The sequence below is a fragment of the Mandrillus leucophaeus genome, unplaced genomic scaffold (assembly GCF_000951045.1).
Source record: "Mandrillus leucophaeus isolate KB7577 unplaced genomic scaffold, Mleu.le_1.0 Scaffold980, whole genome shotgun sequence".
In the NCBI taxonomy this organism is placed as follows: Eukaryota; Metazoa; Chordata; class Mammalia; order Primates; family Cercopithecidae; genus Mandrillus; species Mandrillus leucophaeus.
The window spans coordinates 376,743-397,729 of record NW_012110697.1 but is presented as its reverse complement, the minus strand read 5'-3'; the positions used below and the strand labels follow the sequence as shown (position 1 = coordinate 397,729).

General features: G+C 52.3%; 1 protein-coding gene across 1 annotated transcript; it reads right to left on the bottom strand.

The window, feature by feature from the left end:
• Nucleotides 1-567: 567 nt before the first annotated feature.
• NYNRIN (NYN domain and retroviral integrase containing) lies at nucleotides 568-20,930 on the bottom strand. Its single transcript, XM_011971011.1, has 8 exons — nucleotides 20,715-20,930; nucleotides 11,370-12,028; nucleotides 9,689-11,245; nucleotides 8,673-8,803; nucleotides 8,429-8,525; nucleotides 6,773-6,874; nucleotides 6,453-6,554; nucleotides 568-5,254 (listed from the first exon to the last, which is right to left on the bottom strand). The coding sequence occupies exons 1-8, from the start codon at nucleotides 20,910-20,912 to the stop codon at nucleotides 2,404-2,406; spliced, it is 5,697 nt and encodes a 1,898-aa protein (XP_011826401.1). The 5' UTR covers nucleotides 20,913-20,930; the 3' UTR covers nucleotides 568-2,403.
• Between the last annotated feature and the right edge of the window lie 57 nt (nucleotides 20,931-20,987).

The following is a 20,987-nucleotide window of genomic DNA, read 5'->3' as shown; positions in this document are numbered from 1 at the left end:
AGTGCAGTGGTGTGATCTTGGCTCACTGCAACCTCTGCCTCCTGGGTTCAAGCAATTCTCCTGCCTCAGCCTCCTGAGTAGCTGGGATTACAGACTCCTGACACCACACCCAGCTGATTTTTGTATTTTTAGTAGAGACGGATTTCGCCACATTAGCCAGGCTGGTCTTGAACTCCTGGCCTCAAGCGATCCACCCGCCTTGGCCTCCCAAAGTGCTGGGATAACAGGCATGAGCCACCATGCCCTGCCTCATCATTTGTTTTCATTCCCACCCTGTCCACTTCCAAGATATTAACTGCCAAGGGTACCAGCTTGGAAAGCCAAAGGTGGGACTCTCCTATCCCTGTCATGAACCAGCTATGGGGCCTTAAGCATATCACACTCTGGGCCCTGGTCTCCTCATCTGTACAGTAGGAGCTTAGGGCAGATGATCTGGAAAAGGTACTATCCAGGTCTTCAAATCTGCAAGTGTATCTGGGAAACATACAGCAGCCATACCCCATGTCTGCCCCACACTCCTCATTCCCACAACTGAGACTGAAGCTAAACAAAAAACTGGACATCAGCTCCAGTTTGATTCGTTTATTGACAAATCAAATGAAAAAAAAATTCACTTAAAAGAAGGGTATGTGATCACAAATGTAGCTAACAGGGGAAACGCATACAGCACCAGGGAGGGAGAGTGAGGCTGGACATACCATCACAGAGAGGAGGAAGAGAAAGAATGGCACGGGGAGCAGAGGAAAGAGAGCACCTGCCAAAAATCCCACACTTTCCACTTCTCAGCTATCACTCAATCATTTTTCTGGACAGGGTTAACAGCTAGAAATGGTTTAAGGGCAACATCCAGGTAGTTTGTCTGGAAGATCAGGGAGATGAGGAGTTGCAGGGAATGTGGGTGTAGGATTTTGAAGGATTCTCCAGCTTGAACCTATTGCCAGAACCCTTTTCATGGTGAACTGGGAGTCAGGAAGCTTAGTCCTGGTCTCAACTCAGCCATGAACTTGCTGTGTGACTTTGGGTGAATCACTTTCCCTCTGTGATCCTCTCTCCTCTGCTGTAAAACAATCAAGTCGGCAAGTTCCGTACTGGCTCTAGCACTCTGCAACGCCAAGCCTTCTGGCAACCTGGGCTAGACCAGGAGACTGGCTCAGCTTCCAGAGAAATGAAACTACTCAGAAGGCCAGCCAGAGTGACGTGGCACTGGCCTTCACCTGGAGCCCACTTCCTTGGCAGTGGCAGCAATTCAGAGGGTGAGTGTACACGCACACACCTGCGAGGAACTCACTCTCACTGCAAGGGTGCTCTCTGCAAAGAATGGCTGTGAGGGAGCCTGGGTTTTGCTCTACACAGAAGGCAGGTCCACATGACTGGGGGGTGATACAGATGAAGCAATCACACAATCTGTAGGGTCTGGGATGCAGGATACAGTGGAGGTGGAAGGAGCAGAGGGCTGTGGGCTTTGGGATGGGGTTGGGAGAGGTTGGGAGGTAGAGCCACGCCAGCACTTCGCCGTGTGCCACTCTCGTTGCAGACGCCCTCCTCGCTTAAAACAGAGGCCGGGGCCCCTGGGTCTCACAGAAGCAGCTCTTCAGGTAGAGTTGCCACACTTGGCATCAATATCCTTGATTCCTGTGGGGTCAACACCATCAAAGCAGGGGTCAGGAATTGTCTCCATTGGCTGGAGTCAAATGAGGTAGGCCAACTCATTTCCCTCTTGCCCTTCCCGTGCTGACAAGCCGGTGGCTTGTGGCTGGCCATTCTCCCACTCCATGACACTGTCCTCGAGGCCTGGGAGGATGGCCAGCCCTGCCCTAACAGCTGAGCAGGCCACACCTGGCTTAAGAAAGCTGTGAGGCTAGGAGGCAGTGGCCTCCCCACAGCCTGCCCAGGTTTATGTCAGCTGTGACAGCTTTAAGGGCAAAGGGTCCCCAAAAGAACAGGTTGGAGGGAGGAGCCCTCATTTGGGGTTTCTGTATGGGAAAGGGCTGTGGTTCCAATTCTGAGGCCCACAGTCACAGTTTCATGGCCAAGATAGTAAGATTCTGGGGTGACTGTGTGTGCACACCACCACACACCGACATGTGAAGGGGAAAGAGGATACTTGGGGAAAAGACACGGAGCCTGGTATATCCTAGAGGAGCACTCTACTTCCCAGTGTAAAACTGTCAGGGACTCATATCTGACAGCCTTTGGCAAATTCTCCAAGTACCCCAAACTAGGGATGTTTCCATGGGGATGTTGGTCCCTAGTTCAAGGCAATTCAGCAAAGCTTTACGAAGCAACTTCTCTACAAAAGGCACAACTGAGGGCTCCCAGTGGACTGAGAGAACTGCTGGGACGGGGGAGGCCTAGCAGCAGAAACCCAGGGCCCTGGGGCAGGGGCACCCCCACTGTTCCCACTCACTGCTCCAAGACCTTGAAGGACAGGGGGGTGCCACTCTTGGCAAAGGCCTTCATCAGACTGCTGGGATAGATGCACCCCAGCTTCTCTGGGGTTGGGAAGCCCCATATCCTATAGAGTGACAGGCTTAGACGGTCCCCAATATAGAAGGGACCCACCCATTTGGCACTGCTGCCATTCCTGGGGAGGGACAGCAAAAGCACCTGGTCACCCACATTCCACTCCTTCTCCTGGCTCTCCCGCTTGAAACGCCTGTTCTCGGCCTTTTCACTTGCCTTGTCAGCCACCCTCCAATGGAGCTCCAGCAGCTCCCCTATCAGCTGTAGCAGGAAGACGTCCATCTTGAGCCCTTCAATGTTTGCAGAGCTCATCTCCCACCACAGGGGCTCTGTGAGCCTTGACTCACCCCCAGTCAGGACCTTGAATGGTGTGGCGTCGGTGGAGGAGGCCCTAAAGGCCAGGTGCAGCAAGGGCAGGGAGGCCGCCCACTTCTTCCCATGCAGGAAGATGAACTCCTTGAGGGCCCTCTTGAATTCCCAGTAGGCCCCTGAGCTCGTCAGGCAGGGGAACTGGAGGTCCCTACTCAGGGAGGCTACTTGGGCTCCCAGGGCCAGCCCACAGCTCACAAGGACATGCCGGGCAAATTGGGGCCCCTGGGCTGCCTCCAGCCTCACAGGAACACCCCACCTTGCAAACACATGCTGAAGCAGCACCTGGGCCACAGCCGTGTGTGTGTAGGGCTTCAGGGGGAATGCCTCCACCCACCTGGTGTTCGGGTCCGCCACAATAAGCACATGCTTATGGCCCTCCTCACTTATGGTGACCGGGCCCACCACCTCGATCTGCAGGTTCGACCAGGGGGCAGTCGACCTGAGTGGCCATGGAGACTCAATAACCTTCAACTCGCTGCCTATGAGATTTCGAGGGATGCAGAACAAGCAGCTCCTGCAGTAATCTCTCACATGCTCCTGCATCCCGGGCCACCACCCCAGCAAACGCAACTTCTTGTAGGTCTCTTCAGGCCTCTGGTGGGCCCCCAAGGGAATGTCATGCACAGAGAAAATCAGATCCCTCCGGAGTTGCGTCGGGACTACCCAGACCCTGGGCTTCTTATCTCCCTTGAACATAAGCAGGCCACTCTCCTTGTCGAGGCTGAGTGAGTTAAAGGCAGAACTAAACGGTGAGGAGCCGGACAGTTTCTGCCCAGCCTGCAGCCTGGCAATGATATCGGCCAGGGTGCTGTCGCTCAGCTGTAATGCCAGCAAATTGGGCCTCTTGCCCATGGCATGGGGAGTCACTGTAGGGGCTGGCACATCCTTTGGCAAACTCCACCACTGCCCACCCCCCTGGGCACCCTGCTTGGCCAGGGTGTCCACTGTCACAGCAAACAGAGAGCCCCGGTAGGAGGTTCGGTAGATAAACGGAAGGGATGAGAGGCCAGAGGTGAGGGATATAATGTAGGAGAGCAGGCTTGGGTGAGGGAGTGGAGCCCCATCGGACGACAGGAAGCCCCGAGCCCTCCAAAGGGGCAGGAGCTCCCACAGAAGGCTGAAGATCCAGTTGCAGTGAGTGAGGAAAACCACTGGGAGTGGGGACTGGCCAAAGCGCTCCAGGCCACAGGCCACGGCTGCCAGGTGGGCATAGGTTGGTGTGTAAGGGGAGCAGGAGAAGGAAAGGGAGACAGGGGGACTGGTGGGCGATAGAACATAGAGACCAAAGCCAGCACACCACTCATCCTCACGGTAGAAGCAGTAGCCCGACATGTGGATGCAGACAAACGTGGACAGATCAGAGAAAGGCGGCAGAACCTGGAAGAAGCGAGGCATGGAGGCCGCAGGGGTCAGCAGGCGGTTCTCCCCCAGCAGGCCCTGGAGGAGGGCCAATTCCAGGGCCCTCTTGCCTTTGTCCTGAACCAAGAGGGACCATCGGATCAACCAAGCTTTGGAAAACCTGCGGCCCTCCCGCACCTCAGGGTCCACCATGGTCCGGGAGGCATAGGAAAGGTCCAAGACCACGGGGGTGTCTCCGATGCAGCGGGAAAAATGCTTGAGGGCCCAGGCCACGGCATAGGGGCTGTCTCCCCCTGACTGGGGACCCTGGCTCTCCTCGTCAGGGAGGAGGGGTTTTGAGGTATAGGCTATGGGGTGCTTCCTCCCTGAGTGCTCCTGATGGAGGATGGCCGTCAGGGCCACATGGCTAACGGTCACCTCCAGGCGGAAGGGCAGCTGGGAGTTGGGGGCCGTCAGGCAGAGGGCAGACACCAGGGCTCGCTTCAGGGCCAGGAAGGCCTCCTCATGCTCCTGGTCCCACTGCCAGTCAGGCTTCTGCTTGAGGAGGCTGTGCAGGGGGCCCACAAGGGCTTCATAGTCAGGGATGGCATCCCTGTGGGAGTCCATGAAGCCCACGAAGAAGGAGAGTGCGGTGAAGTTGCTGGGGATGGTGAGCTGGGCCAGGTGGGCAAGAATCTGCTGGCAGGGAGCCTGTCCATCCCAGGGGATGCCCAGGTAGGGAGAAGCTGCCCCCGGCAGAAGGTCAATGTCCAGGGCCCCATCGGGGGGATCATGAAGGCTGAGGCACCGCAGGATCTCCTCTGAAAGGGACGGGCACTCCACCCTGAACACTGATGCCAGTGAAGAGTCAAGGTCGTCTTCCTCAGCCGCCTTCTGCATGCCCTGCCCCTGTCTCTGCTCCTCATCCTGCCTCTCCTCCTTCTCTTCCCTGACTTCTTCCATATTCGGCAGACTCTCCAGGGGCCCAGAGTCAGCGTCATCACTCAGCTCAGTGACACTGGCTGAGCTGGGAGGAAGGGTCTTCCACACCTTCAGGAAGTTGCCAATGTCAGTGTCCAACCTACACCAAAACAGATGGAAGAGGGAAGGCAGCCCCATTCTGAGCAATCCTCCAAAGGGAAAGCACTTCTGTGGAAACCCCATTCCAAAGTGTCCTGAGGCTGGGCCAAGTGCCAACAACTTGCATGGCACAGGCACAATTGGGCCCCTGCCTATAAACACTTCCTCTACCCCCTGCATGGGCCAGACCCCCAATATTAGAAGTTCATCTGTGCCTTAAAGGCTCATCCAATCAAAACTTCACTGACCAAGTAACATTTAAACTAGCTGTAAGCCAACGGTTTGATAAGAGATGACTGGTGGCTTCCAGCCTAACCCAGGATGAGCAATCCTGGAAAAGGCGGGGGAGCGGAGGGGTCACCAAAGCAAAGGAGAGCCTGACAAGGGACTTGTGAGGACACAGCAGACAAACCTCATCCACATCACTTTTTCCAAACTGGCAAGGTGAGACTGGGGGATCTGGCCCCAGGAAGCAGTGCTCTGCCCAAAAGATTCTGACCAAGGTCCCCTGCCGGGCCTAGGGAACTGGCAGGTGGGCAGCCGAGGATCCAAGTTACTGCAAACCAGTTCTGCTGGCATCAGCAACGTGACCTTGGAAAAGTCACTTGAGTCACAGATTCCTCATCTATAAAATGAGGACAGTGGTCATTTACGTGTAACTCAAGTTGTGAGGATTGAATGAGATAATAAACATAGAAAAAATCCTACTTGGTGAATATTCTAGACGCAGCTTCCCTTGGATACAAAGAATAAGAGCAAGGCTGTTCACTGCAGCCTTGGACCCAACAGCATATAATGGAAGTGGCCAAATGGCCCTCAACAAGAAAACAGAAAAATCTATTGGGTACTCATGTAATGGAATACTACATGGCCATTAAACAGAGCTACATGAATTAGCATAGGATACATCTGAAAAAACTAATAAATCATTGAGTACAAATGCCAGTTTGAAAAGATACATATAGTATTAAAGGATGCACATAGAATGTTAAAACTACATTCTACATATGTGCTTTCATGTCTGTATTAAAACCTACTGTAAGTGGTTTATGAACACATAAACGTGGCACAAGTATAAAGACATGAAAAAGTCCGATCACTCCGATCATTATTACACACTAGATGTTGGCCAACACTAAGGGGAAGTTTCTGATCAGCCCCAGGAGGGCCTGGGAGGCTGGGGAGGCCTGACCCATTACCTGTTTGGCTTCTTCAGAAATTCATCCAAGGTGGGGCCATCACGGCCCAGGGGGTCATCAGGCACCATGAAGAGATTCCCCGCAAAGGTGAAAGGCAGCAAGCTGGGCCCAGGAGGAGAAGAGGCACAGTCACTGTGAGCTCTTGACCCACCCACACCCTGTTGTCGCCTGGCTTCTCCATGGGGCTGAGACCCACATCCTGGCAGGTGCTGGTGGGCACTACTCCAAGGCCTCTCTTCCTGCCCTAACCTCTCCCATGCCAGGGGCTGCCTGACATCCAAGGGGAAGGAATGGCTCAAGTCTCTGGGGAGCCATCTTACCGATCTTTGACCATCAGTTTCTTGGAATTATTCATCAGGATGTGAATCTGCTCATTGGTAACAATGATGCCATCTGTCTCCTCTGCCAGCTTTACCATGAACCTGCAGGGAGAGGGGGAGTCACTAATGATCCAGTAACTAGCCCCTTTACTTCCTGGGTCATCTGGGAAAATGAACTTGCAGCTTCACATTGAGGTGTGTCAGACAAAGGCATTGCCCTTCCTACTCAGAAATCTAGGACCCCCCAGCCCATCCCCTCCTCTATGTGGCCGTGTGAGATCACTGATAGGGATCGAGGTCATCCAAGGGTGAAAAATTAGCTGGGCGTGGTGGCAGGCACCTGTAGTCCCAGCTACTCAGGAGGCTGAGGCAGGAGAATGTTGTGAACCCGGGAGGCGGAGCTTGCAGTGAAAGGAGATCGTACCATTGCACTCCAGCCTGGGCGACAGAGCGAGACTCCGTCTCAAAAAAAAAAAAAAGACAAAATACCTACCCCATGTTGCTGTGAGGATTAAACTGAAGGAGATAATGCTTTTAAGTGTCTAGGTAAGTGCCCGCCACATAGCAAACACACACATATTCCGTTATAATGCTTCACCAATGCACCATATTCATATACATGCCAAGACATACATACATATATACGCGAACACATATAAGCACACATACCTGAATAAACAAATCCACTTTTCCAAGGATCACCTCTCCTCTAAAGAGGGCTGTGACCAGTAAAGAAAGCAAAGGCTACCTACTTCTCAGTATTCCCTGAAACTTTCCATTCCCGCTCCCCAGAGCATGCTATTCCACAAGTGCCCAGCAGAGGGACTGTCCGCAGAAAAGGCATCTTCCCTCAAACCTACGCCTGAACTTAGAGGTACTTAAAGACTAGGGAGGGGACTAGCTCTACAAGGAGGGATGCGCCAGGCTCTCTGCCCAACCCTTCACAGGCCTGGTTGGGTGCCATGTCTTGGAAAAAGTGTGGAGAAGCAGAACTTCTCCCTGCCTGGCATTAGAGTTGACTATGTGAAACCAAGATCTCTGTCTGCCCAGCATCAACTCCAACCCAGGACCAGTGACTATGCCAGGGCCTTCCCTGCCCTAAGAGAGGTGGGGTCACAGGCTTCCCCTGAGTACAGTGGTCCTGCAGCCATGCCGAAGAGTGGGCACTTAGGATTGACAAGCAGGCAAGCATTCGGGGTTTAAGCATTCAGGGCTCTCCTTTTTCAGAGCCCTGCCCAGGGCTCTATCCACATCAGTCATGCATAGACCTCCACCAGTGCCAGGGCTCCGAGGGAGGAAAAGACTAAAGCAGTCTGGAGACATGAGCCTCAACCGAAACGGGCACCCAAAACCCTGGGGAACCTCTGATGTTCACAGGTCATGGGGGAAGAATGGCTGTTAGCTAAGGCAGACGGACTCCAGAGTCCCAAAGTCAGGAACAACTCCGGGCTTGGGGAGAGCCAGCCTCCAGCCCTTTCCTCACTGTGACCATCCCTCTGCCAACAGAGGCCCGTGCTCCACCCCACCCTCTGCACGACCTGCACCCCCAACATATTTGCCTCCACTTCCCCAGAGAAGACAGGCCAGACTCCACCTGACACACCAGCCAGGCCCAACTCCCTGAGCCCAGGAGGGCAGGCCTGGGGACCGGCACACCTATAATCGTAGGTGGTGATCTTCTTGCCGTTCTCCAGCTGGGAGGGCGTGATTGAAAGCATCTTGAGCGAGTGTAGCTTCGTCAGAAAGTGGCTTTCTGGGGGCAAAAGGCAAACGACAGAAATGGTCAAGGGAGGGCTAAGTGGAAATGGTCACTCTGGAGTGGTGGAGGGTGGGGGCAGCAGGGCAGAGAGAAGAAAGCCTAGTGACACTGCGGAGGTTGGGCAGGCAGGGGACACCTCACCTCTCACCCTCCGGTTCTTCTTCAGCTGCCAGGTGGGTACAAACACAGTGACCTCTCGGTGTCCCCGGTTCCAAAAAAACTGCACTGCCATGGCAATGCCTCGGCAGGAGAAGAAGTGCTGGAGGCCATGCCTGTGGGGTCGTGGGACAAGGAAACACCCTGCCTCACCACTCCTCCCTCAGAGCCAGCCCTGGGGCAGCAAGCAGGCAATGCCAGCACCAAGGACACTAATGATGCCCTCTCCCCTTCCCTCTGTACTCAGACATTCTGTGAGCACCTACTGGGTGTGGGCCACTGCCAGAAACTCTGTGTGGTGCATGCATGTGTGTGTGTGCATGTGTGTGTGTGTGTGCATGTACTTGTGTGCAAGCATGAGTGTAGGGACACTGAGGGCAAGAGGAAGGCGGCAGCCCCTCCACTCAGAGAGCTCAGTTGAGAGCTTAAAGCAAACAAAAATTCCCTGGCCACCGACTGTGTGCTGGGAGTGTGCTCTGCACAGATAACTACTCTATCATGTGGCAAATTCAGTGGCATGCACGTGTTTATGCTAACACCTCTACAGCAGTAAGTGCTGTGCAGGAAGGGCAATCGCTAAGGGCCAGCACGGTCAGGAAAAGCTTCACACCAGAGATCTATGCTGGGCCTTGAAGTTTGGGCTAAAAGTTTAAAAGCTGGCCTGGGAAGGGCATAGACCTTGGCAGTGGACACATCGGAGCCAAAAGGCCAGCTGGACCCCTTGCTGGCTCAGGGACCTTGGGCAGGATTTCTCACCTCTGAGCCTGTTTCAGCATCTATCAGAGAGGGAAACCAGAAACCTGCCCTTGAGGGCTGCGGTGAGGATTCCATGCACACTGCCTGGCATGCAGGAGCCATTCAACAGGGACCACTTCCCTCCCATTTCTTCCCCATGTCACCCATCAGGAGGATGGGAAGGGATGCCCACATTCTGTCCCCCTGGGATGTCCTGCCCCAGCTCCACAGCATCCCCAGCCCACCCCGCGCCCGTCACTACTCACACCATGGCCACGCTGCTGCCATCAATGACCACTCGCCGCAACCCCTGGTTTCCAGGTTCCCCTGACAGGTTCAGCTCGAAGGGTGTATTCAGGGCCTCGTGGTACCTCTGGAAGCTGGTCACTGTGTTGTTCGCTTGCAGGTGGCGAGGCGGCTGCCTTGGGGCCCCCTCCCAAGCCCCCAGGAGCCCCTCCATCTGAAACTGGTGCTTACTGCTGAGGGCCAAGGTGCCGCTGGGCTGGGGACCCTGCCTTCCAGCCTGCCCCTGGCCCTTCAGTAAGGAGGCACTAGCCCTTGATGTAGGTTGGACCTCACTCAGAAGTTTGGCTACATCCAAGGTTGGCCCTGCATCCATGGGCACCTTCTGAGCTGCAGGCGTTTTGGGAGCTCTGGAAACTTTGGGGGTCACAGGTACTTTGGGAGCTGCAGGTGCTTTGGAAGCTGCAGGTGCTTTGGAAACTGTAGCTGCAGCCCCGGCTTGAGCTTTGGGTGTTTTGGGACCTGCAGGTGATGTTTTCGCTACAGGCATCTTCTGAGCCTGGGGAGTTTTTGGAGTTGTGGGTTCCACTTGAGCTGCCAACACTGGCTGATTCACAACTGTTTTTTGAGCTGTGGCTATCATTTGAGCTGCTGGCTTTGTAGGAGCCGAAGGCACTTTGGGAGCTGCAGGCTCTGTGTGCACTGCCGGCATCATTTGGGATGTAGGCACTTTGGGAGCTGCAGGTGGCACTTGAGTTCTGGGGGGATTTTCAGCTTTGGGCACTGCTGCAGCCATGGGCACTTTGAGAGTTTCAGGCACTGTTTGAGCTCCAGGTACTGACTGATCTGTCAGTTCCCCTTGAGCCATGGGCTTCCCTTGCCCTGCTGGCAGGACAGGAGCGGGTCCCTCTTCCAGTCCCTTACAATCCAACTGCATACTCCCTTGATCCCCCGACTCACCTCCAGCCTGTAGTTGGGGTGTAGAGGTCAAGGGTGGCCCTATCTGTGGAAGATCCGAGCTGACTTTGTCTTTTACATCTGAGCTCCCGGGGACCACCAATAAACTGGTAACTTTTGGGGGAATCTCTGACCTTGGGCAATTCTGCAGGGCTGCTTCTCCTCCCAGCCCCCCATCTGGTCTACCAGCTGGGCTCTCTGCACTGGGCAGAGGAGCCAGCTCCTTCTGCTTCCACTCCAGATTTAAGGGCAAAGGATTCTGCCCTGGCAGCTTCAACTGAATGGGGCCCAGAGGCCTCTGCCAGAAGGGGAAATTGAAGCATGCCTGGGACAGGAGCCAGGCCAGATGGAGAGAATGCAGCTCATTGATCCTCCAGAAGGTTGCAGCAATAGCCCCCGGCCACAATGGCCCAAAGGCTGGCCCCGGGGTCCAGGCCTTCCAGGATGGGCACACACCCAGGGCTGATACTGGAGGTTGGAAGAGGAGTTTATCTTCTATCCTCTGAACCTGTTTTTGCTTCAACAAGGCTTGTGTGTGGTTCGTGGAGTCCTGGCTGCTGGTGGCTTGCACTGGCCCTTCCTCTTGAGCACTGTCCATACCACCTTGGCTGTTGGAACCGACCCTGGAGGAAGCCCAAGTTCATTGAAAAGGTGGAAGGCCAGTTTGGTCCCAAACTACTACTATTTCCTTGGGGTAGGGGAGCAGGGGTAGGATCAGAGAAGCCAGGCTCATTCTCCAGAACTTACCGTACCAGCTGGTTTGCTGCCTCCTGCGGTGTACTCTGGGCTGGGATCAGGGACCCAGTGGCTCCCAGGCTAGATAATCTCTTTGAATTTTCTGGCACCCTGTTCTGGAGGGTCCCCATGTCCACAAAGGGTCCAGGACTCTCTCCCACAGACACCATGGCTGGGGCTTCCTTCTGCTGCTGGGAAGGGCAGATTAGAACCTCCGGATCAGAGTGGGAGTCAGAGATGCCGAAGCGGCTGAGCCACTCGATGATGTCTTCCTTGCCCGCAGCATCCCGCACCAGGCTCAGCAGCAGTTCCTGGACTGCTGGGGGCAGCTGCAGTAGGTCCCCTGCATGCTGGTCACCACGGATCCAAACCAGGGCCCCAAAGGCCCGGGTCACCTCAGCCTCCCAGATCCCCCGGGGGGTCAGCAGAGGGGCAGGGCCCCAGCGCAGTCGCCCCACCAGCTCCTCCAGCCAGTTCTGTGTCATGATGAAAGACTCAGTCAGCCCGCCCACCATCAGGGAGCCAGGGGGGCCCGGCACCAGGTAGGCCAGCGTGCTCCAGCAGAGGCAGTCCAGGAAGAGGCCTTGGGCCCCAAGGAAGGCACAGTGCAGGATCGGTGGGTAGCGAACCTCCTTCCACAGCTCCGGGTTGCACAGGCCCTTCAGGTATTCCTGGGCACAGCGGGGAGAACACAATGAAGTCAGCCCGTTAGGGGCCTGTCCTGGGATCTGCCCTTGCCACCCAAAAGGCCAGTCCCTCACTAACCATGTGGCCCCACCACTACCACCCCCCATCCATCATGAGCCAAATGACTCCACCATGGCCAGCCACTCTTTCCCTGGTCCTGCACCCTCACACACCCATTTCTTTCCAGGGAACACCAACAGAACAAGGAAGCCTGGGAGGGAGGAGGGAAAGAACCCAGGTTGCAGCTCCAACTCAACCTCAACTGATTAGGTTAATTGTGGGGCATTTATCACCTTCTCAGCATCTCAGTCTCTTCACCGAGAAAAAGGAAGATTGAACTGGATGCTCCTGAGGTCTAGTCCCAGTCTGGCATTCCTGAATAGTGTGACAGCTGGGGGGAAAGTGGCTGCACACTTCTGAGCACCCTCCATAAGCTAGGAACTGATGCAATGTGGGGCAAGTTATTAATCACACAACACGCCTGCCCCCATGCCTGCGGTTCCTCATCTGTAAAATGGGAACAGTAATAGTTCCTGCCTCATTGGGCCACTGTGAAGCTTCAGTGAATTAATATGCAGAAAGTACTGAGGATGACACCTGGCACAACCTGTTCCCATTTTGCAGGCTGAGAAGAGCTGTGCAGCTTGTCCAAGGGCACATAGCTAGAGGCTCTGATATCAGAGTTTTTTCCACCTGCTCTGGCTGACCACAGTGACTACAGGGTAATCATGTGAGACTCGAGCTTCATCCCTCTTCAGAATGCCTCTAGCACAACCTGTACCCCTAATCATAGTAACTGTGTTGCCCAGAGGGGACAGAGGAGGAGATAAGCCACTGGGCCAGTGTCCAGGGGAACCCCTGCACCCGCACATACATGCAATAGCTAACCAGAAGGAAGACCTCTGGCTTTCTGGGCAGACCAAGTCCTAGAGTTCACAGAGCTCACAGGGCACACACTCGCCATCTTTAGCAGTGGCTGGGGTGGGTGAGGTTGGGGTTCCTCCACTCTGGCTGAGTTCCATCAGTGTGGTCCCATGAGCTCTCTCTCCGATCAGCCACCCCATGTGGACTTCATATGCCCCCATGCCCCTCCACATCTCCTTTCTTTGACAGTCATCCCTCTCATCCCTCTTCCTGCTTTCCCCTGGCAGTCCCATACTCCATACTCCATTTTGGATCTCCAACAGCCATCCTGAAGACCACCCAGGTGCCTCTGCTCAGTCCCTGGGCCATCCTTCCCTGCTCAGGCCTACGTGTCCCTCTTCCACCTGGCCAAGGCCACAGACCTGCAACGTCTTCCTCAGAGCCTGAAATACATGTCTAATCCCTTTTCAGTCAGTCCAAAACCAGCTCAAAACCTGATGGACATCCCAAGCTAACCCCTCCTATCCCAACCTCATCTGGTCCCACTGCCTAGCAAGGTTAAATCTGAGCAGGTGTGGGCTGTCTCAGACCTTAACAAATATTCCCCACCCCATGCACCCCCATTTCAATGACCTGAAAACAACATGAAACATGGAGATGTGCTGGGGAAGAAGATTATGGGAGGCTTCTTTCTCTTTCTGGGGAGAGCTTAGAATAGTTATGGTTCCATCAATTGTTCAATATTTCATTTTATTTTATTTTATTTTATTTTTTGAGACAGAGTCTCACTCTGTCACCCAGGCTGGAGTACAGTGGCACGATCTCGGCTCACTGTAGCCTCTGCCTCCCAGGTTCAAGCAATTCTCCTGCCTCAGCCTCCCGAGTAGCTGGGACTACAGACGTGCACCACCACACCCTGCTAATTTTTGTATTTTTAGTAGAGATGGGGTTTCGCCATGTTGGTCAGGCTGGTCTCGAACTCCTGGCCTCATGTGATCCACCCTCCTCGGCCTCCTAAAGTGCTGGGATTACAAGTGTGAGCCACTGTGCCCGGCCCGATATTTTAAAATCAAGAAATATATAGGAACTGTGATAATTTTTAAAATAATAAATCTGAACTAATATTTAGTGAGAGCTTATTATATGTCAGGCACTTTGCACACATTATCTTATTTATTCCTCTCTCTGCCCTTTAAGGAAACACTATTATCCCCATTTTAGATGAGCAAGGAAAGCCATATGTCCAAGATCACACAGTTGGTAGGCTGGGATACTCAGGCACTCTAGCTCCATAGTCAGGGGTCTTCACCATGATGCCATCTATACTGTAGAGGGAGAGAAGATAAGGAAACAACAGACATTTACAGCCTGAAAATACCTGAACAGCTTTCCTGCCTAAAGCCAACCCAGACCTTCTTCCTCCAAGAGCAGAAAAAGTAGAGAAGAAGAGGCAGGAACAACTAACAACTAGGTAGAAAGATGATACGGCTGAATAGAAAAGGGCACAGAAAAAGTGCACTGTATTTGTAAGAATATATTGTCCAATACCGGCAGGTCGTTAGTCAACTTGTAAGTTAAATAAAAGCATTTATATGACCTACTTTAATACTATTCTATACTTGTCAAGGTGCTTTATTACTTAACACCTAACTTAGGGTTCTCCTTTCTCATAAGTCAGTTATCATTCACTGTCTACTTTCCAGAACCACCCCAATTTACACTGCAGGATACTCAAAAGACTCAGAAAACAACAAGAAACTCTGGAATTGGAAGTGAAGGGGAACATGAAAAACCAGGTTCTTTGAGGAGCAGTTAGACCTGGGAGCCCAACCACTCCCAACACACACGCACACACACACATTCACATTCACACACATTCACACACACTGACATTCTCACACAGACACACACACACATAGGCTTGGCAAGTACCTTCCCGCTCACTGGAGGGCTGTTCTCCAGGGAGTACAAAACAAGGTCTTAGGAGTAGAGGTTGATCAGCATAATCAAAGGTGCGAGTACCACACAAAAAACATGGAGGGACTGAGGACGGCCAAAGAATGATGTATACAATGCAAGCTAAATGCAGAGAAACTCATTCTGCCCACTCAGAGATTCGCTTGGCAGCCAGACCCTGACCCTCCAGGCCAGAGAAGAGAGGCATACATTCTGGAAAACCTGGCCAGCCCAACAGCAAAGACTTAAAGATCACAAAACGGGGTCCCTAACCGACAGCACCTGAAAATCTCTGTACAATCAAGTTCAAAATCAACAAGTCTTGCCCACAGCCTCCACTCCCAATCAGCTTTTTGTCCTTCACTCTTTATCATGCAAGGATTATCAGGCTTATGAGAAAAACTTCTAATGTGAAACACAGAGACCAAACCATACAGGGAGAAAAAAAAAAAAAAAGCAACCTGAAAGAAGAGAAACTAGGTGGGGAGAAGAAAACTTCAAAAAGCTACTGTCATTTCTCTCCTCAGAGAGATAACAGAGAATATGGTACACACTAAACAAGAATAGAATACATAAGTTTCAAATTTTATTTAAAAAGCATAGGATACTGCTTTTTAACAGACAGAATATAAGTGACTTCTAGACATTAAAAATTTGATGGCAGAAATGAAAGACCCAAGAAAAGGCTTCAAAGATAAAAAATAAGAAAATCTTCAGAAAGCAGAACAAGAAGTTGAAAAAGAGGAGAAAACATAAGAAAAGTAGAGGACTTCCAGAAAGAGAGGACAGAGATAGCATAGGAGAGGAAATCATCCACTAAATATTTCTCCCACATTTCCCAGATCTGAGGAACATGAGCATCCAGATAGAAGGCCCCCTAAGTACAACAAGAGTGCCTGACAATGGAAGAAAACAGACCCACACAAAGGGGCCTCACTGGGAGACTGCAGAACACCAGGGAAAACTGACAACTTCCAGAGAGAAAAAAACATCTGACGCAAATGACCAGGGACCAGAATAGCTTCAGGCTCCTCCAAATGGAGCACAACCCTCACATTTCTGAAGGAAAATAATTTTCCTTTTATAATTCGATATCAGCCAAGCTATCAATCAAGTATCCTTTGGCTATGCAACGTAGACATGCAACCTCAGCATTTTTCCTCCTGTAAAACCTTTCCCAGGAAGCCACTGGAGAGCAGTTTTCCAGCAAACCAAATAGGAAAGAAGCAAAGACCATCTCCAGGATGACAGTGAAGAGAAATCTCAGAATTTATTCATCCATTTGATAAATCATTCTTCACTACATGCCAGGCACTGTTTTAGGGTGACAATGGTCATTACACAGGACAACTAGTTCAGATTGGAGGGTATGACTCAAGAAACAGGCATATTGAAAGCAGGCATGTTGAAAGCAGGCATCTGCATACACTTTGCTGCTGCGCCATCTTTTTAACTTGAGGCTATAGATGGATGTGTTCCATCAACCCAAGAAAGAAAAAGTTTCAAGGTCCAGGACATGAGTATTTAGCAAAGAAAAAAGGCAAAGGATGCCAAGAACGACAGCTGTGTCAGCCTGGAAAGCAACTGACCAGACAGGAGAGATGCCGCCAAGAAAAAATGTAGAACCAAAAGAACACCTTGAACTGATAGACTGACCTTGTAGAAAACTGTACTGAGAGGCTACTGGAAGTGGTAAGAATTAACAATAGGTACAAAGAAAGGCAAATTGAAAAACAAGGAGTACTTAACCTCAATGACCTCAGTGAAACCAAAAAGTAAGAAGGAAAACAAAATCATAGTACACTTCAGTGCTTCAATGTGAACGCTATGTGCACAGGCATAATGAGGCAATGCTAAATGTAGATTTAGCAGATAATTGAAACAGAACTATCTTGAGAAGAGGGACTGGCAGGGAAAGGGAGCTAAATCCTCACATACAATAATGGGACCAAAAAAAGATAACACCAAAAATTGATTAATTAAAAGACAACAGTGTCTACATATTCTTTTAGAAATGTGGAGATGCGTAAATGCCAGAGCAAATACTGTCAATGGGGACGGTTGTTGAAGGAGGAATCGGGAGGGCCAGGGCAGGGAACCACTGTGTGCTCTTCGAAGCCTTTTGGTAATAATTGGACTTTCCAAATGTGTATTACTTTGATAAAAGAAAATTTAAGTTTAAAGAAAAAGAAGCATTCAGTGCCCAAACACAAGTAGGTGTCCTGGTAAATGTTTAACAATCAGCTGGGGGTGGGGGGTAACCTTGATTTGTCACATTTGCCAATTTTTGTGGCATAAATACTCCCACCATGGCTGCAAATACTCCTCCACTCGCTTGCACAATTCCCGAAATTTTAACAGTGGGTCCATAGGAGCCAACTGCAGGCACTGACCACAACCAACTCTCAGGGTACTTCTCACAGTTAGTGTGCAGCAAAGATAGTTCAACTTCCATCTGACAGCCAAGCCAGATGTCAGCAGGCCACACCCTGTCCCAGAGCTCCAGAACCCAGTCTCCAGAAGGTACTCTTGCCCACTACCACTGCCTTTAGGCTCCCCATCACCTCCCGCAGTGGTCACCTCTCTTCTCTGCCGCCCACCCCATCCTCACCTCATTGCCAAAGGGCAGAAGGGCGGAGCAGGGCTTGTCCTGGGCCTCTTCTGATCATTACTAAAACCCGCCTCCCCACTCACTGATTTCACCTCAGAGAGTCCTCCCCAGTGTTTGTTTTGCTGCCTGGGAATGTGTTTCACAGTAATGTCTTCAATGTTTTTTAATCCCACCAAACAAAACAATTTAAAGCACTCAAGTTTTACAGAGATTTTCCTGAGAAACCAACCACGTAGAAACACACTCAGGCCCTTCTCCAGATGAGCCTGTATCCTTCTCGATCCCTCCTCCCTTAGAACCCAGCAGGCCACCCTCACCGTCAGCCCTCCCAGCATCCTGCAACCTGTGGTCTCCCAGAGTCCTCTCTGCCTGTTGGCTTATGTTCAATAGGCCATCAACAAAGTGCATAATTCTGCGTCCCTACAGCTGAGATTGGAGCCAGCCACACTACCTCCCTATGAGAACCACAAGAGATCCTTACACTTGGGAAATCTTCATGTGTCAGATCACTGGACCTTAGCATTTAATCCAAGACTTCCACTTTACAAACAGGGAGATCGAGACTCAGAGAGGGAAAAGGACTTGCTCAAAGTTACGCAGCTAGTTAAAAACAATAGTAGCTAACATCTATACTCTATAGCTCTCCACATTTTATGAAAGTATTGTAACATGCATGATTTCCGCAGACTGTCACAACCTCTTCATGAACCAGGTATTATTGTAGTCTGTTCCACAGATGAGGGAAATGGCTCAAGAGAGGATAAATTATTTGATCTGGTCACCCAGTTAACAGGTAGTAAACCCCAGTCTCATACTCTCCTCACCATACCCTTCCTATCTTGCTTGTAACTTGGTGACAGCATATCAAACCCAGATCCCCTAACCCCCGAGACAAAACTTTATCCCCCTCCACCTTCCCTTCGTCCTCCTCCAAATTGCCAACAAAGTTTCCTTTCTGCTCATTGTGTACAATATGTCAGGGAGGCCGGGCGCGGTGGCTCAAGCCTGTAATCCCAGCACTTTGGGAGGCCGAGACGGGCAGATCACGAGGTCAGCAGATCGAGACCATCCTGGCTAACCCAGTGAAACCCCATCTCTACTAAAAAATACAAAAAACTAGCCGGGCGAGGTGGCGGGCACCTGTAGTCCCAGCTACTCGGGAGGCTGAGGCAGGAGAATGGCGTGAACGCGGGAGGCGGAGCTTGCAGTGAGCTAAGATCGGCCACTGCACTCCAGCCTGGGCGACAGAGCGAGACTCCGTCTCAAAAAAATATATATATATATGTCAGGGAGCTACCCAGAATCCCCACATGTTGGGTTCCCACTTTTCAACAATGCCCTTCCCAAAGGGAAGACAAAGGGAAGTGGAGGAACAGGGCTAGGAATCAAGGGAGCCACTGATTCCATTACCAGGGCCTACAGTGGGAGCCTGAGGTGTGAGATCTGTGGCCTGAAGAACCCTGAAGCAGTGGAGGGAGACGGAGCAGGTAGGCCTGGAGAAGCCAATCCAGGATTTGAGCAAGGAGAGGGGTGTGAAGCACCTCCGAAAGTGTGAGTCCTGACCCGGAACAGTGGTTCCTGCCTGTAATCCCAGCACTTTGGGAGGCCAAGATGGGTGGATCACCTAAGGTCAGGAATTCAAGACCAGCCTGGCCAACATGGTGAAACCTCATCTCTACTAAAATACAAAACTTAGCTGGGGATGGTGGCAGGTGCCTGTAATCCCAGCTACTCGGGAAGCTGAGGCAGGAGAATCACTTGAACACGAGAGGTGGAGGTAGAGGTTGCAGTGAGCTAAGACCACATCATTGCACTCCAGCCTGAGCAACAGAGTGAAACTCCATCTAAAAAAAAAAAAAGAAAGAAAGAGAGAAAGAAAGAGAGAGAAAAGGAAAGTGCGAGTCCCCTAAGAGGGTGAGCTGCTGCCTTTCAAAGTAACAAAAAGATTAAGAGCCCAAAGAACCCAAAACACTCCTCTTGTTAGCGTACCCTACCCAGGCTTCTGAAACATCTTCCTCTCAAGGCCTCCTGCACATCTGTTCTCTGGGAAGACACCAACCCGGAACTTCCCTCTCCTAGCACCTCTGTCAAAATTGAAAAAACTGCTGACCCAGCAGCTGCACAGGGGGGTTGAGGGAGGAACTTCCCAGCCTGCATGCCTACCAGCCTGGCTGGCTGAGTTCTGGGCCTGTCTACCCAAGGCCTTGACCAATTAAGATATAGGTATAGACCCAGCTGCAGTAGGTGTGTGTGTTGAAGGGGAAGGTGGTGGTGGTCTGGGGCAGAGGGAGACTGTCGCATTTCTACAAAGAAGTAAGATAAAGGAATCTAAGGGAAGAGGTAAACCTTGGGGGACAAGGGAATCTAACAGGCCCAAGGGGAGGAAAAGCTTGTGAGAGAAGCCAGGGAGATTGCAAGAGAGGTGTGCTGTGATCTGGCCTGTCCAAGGTCCAGCCCCACATAGCAAGCCCTTTCATCTGAAAGCCCACAGGCCTCCTCCCAGATTCCCAGCCCTTGGAGATGGGTGGGAATCTGGGAAGAGGGCTGCACGCCACTCAGAACCCCTGCAAGAGGCTGAGTGGCATCAAGAGTGTGGGGTAAGGAGCCCAGAGCCCTGGTTTCTGGTCCAATCCCCACCACCTCACCTACCTGACTCTGAGCACTCAGCCAGGCCCCTTACCCTCTCTGGCCACCAGTACCTCATCTGTAAAATGCCAGTATCACTCTAGAAGGATCTCTAAAGGCCCCTCCAGTCCTAGTACTCAGAGGCTCCAAGGGGCCGCCGAGGATTTAAGGAGACTTAAGAGGAGACAGAAGGACCTGGGCCTTTCAGTCCTGGTGGAGAACAAAGAGGTGTGTTGCAGAGGCCACAGAAATACAGCGCCTTGAGTTGCTGCCCAGATGGAAAAGTGGGGCTGCGGATGCTGGGGCCCTAGCCAGGGAAGTCTCATGGGGGGACACACACCGAGGAGGTGCTCTCAGTGCACTTGAGGGACAGAGGTGACACGTAGGGAAGGGGTGGGGCAGGAAAGGAAGGAACCAGAGGGAAAGAGAGGGCATGGAAGGAGCGCAGGCTGATCTGGCGAGGCAGGAGGAAGGCCCAGTACCTGCCCGCCACACTGCCAAATCCAGGCGGGGGCAGGGTGGGTGGTGCCTCTGAGGACCACCATTTCCCCAGGGGAAGGGGAGAGAGTGATCTGACTGGAAGAGATGGGTGGGGGTGGGGAGAAGTTGTTTACCTTGGCTTTGCCCATGTTCTCTCGGGGCCCCTCGAGCTGTAGCCAGAAGTAGGGGGTGTCCGGGCGGCTCTGGAAGGCGTTCAGCTTGACCCTAAAGATGCGCTGCACTTGCAGCCGCTGCCGCTGCACCCGAGGCTTCGATTTTGTCTGCACCATGAACCATTCCTGCGCCGGAGGATCGCCCCCCGACAGGAGCATGGCTGCCCCGCCTGCTCCTGGAACGAAGGAGAAGATAGTGTCACCCTGGTCTCGGCGCGGCAGGCGCCCCAGCCC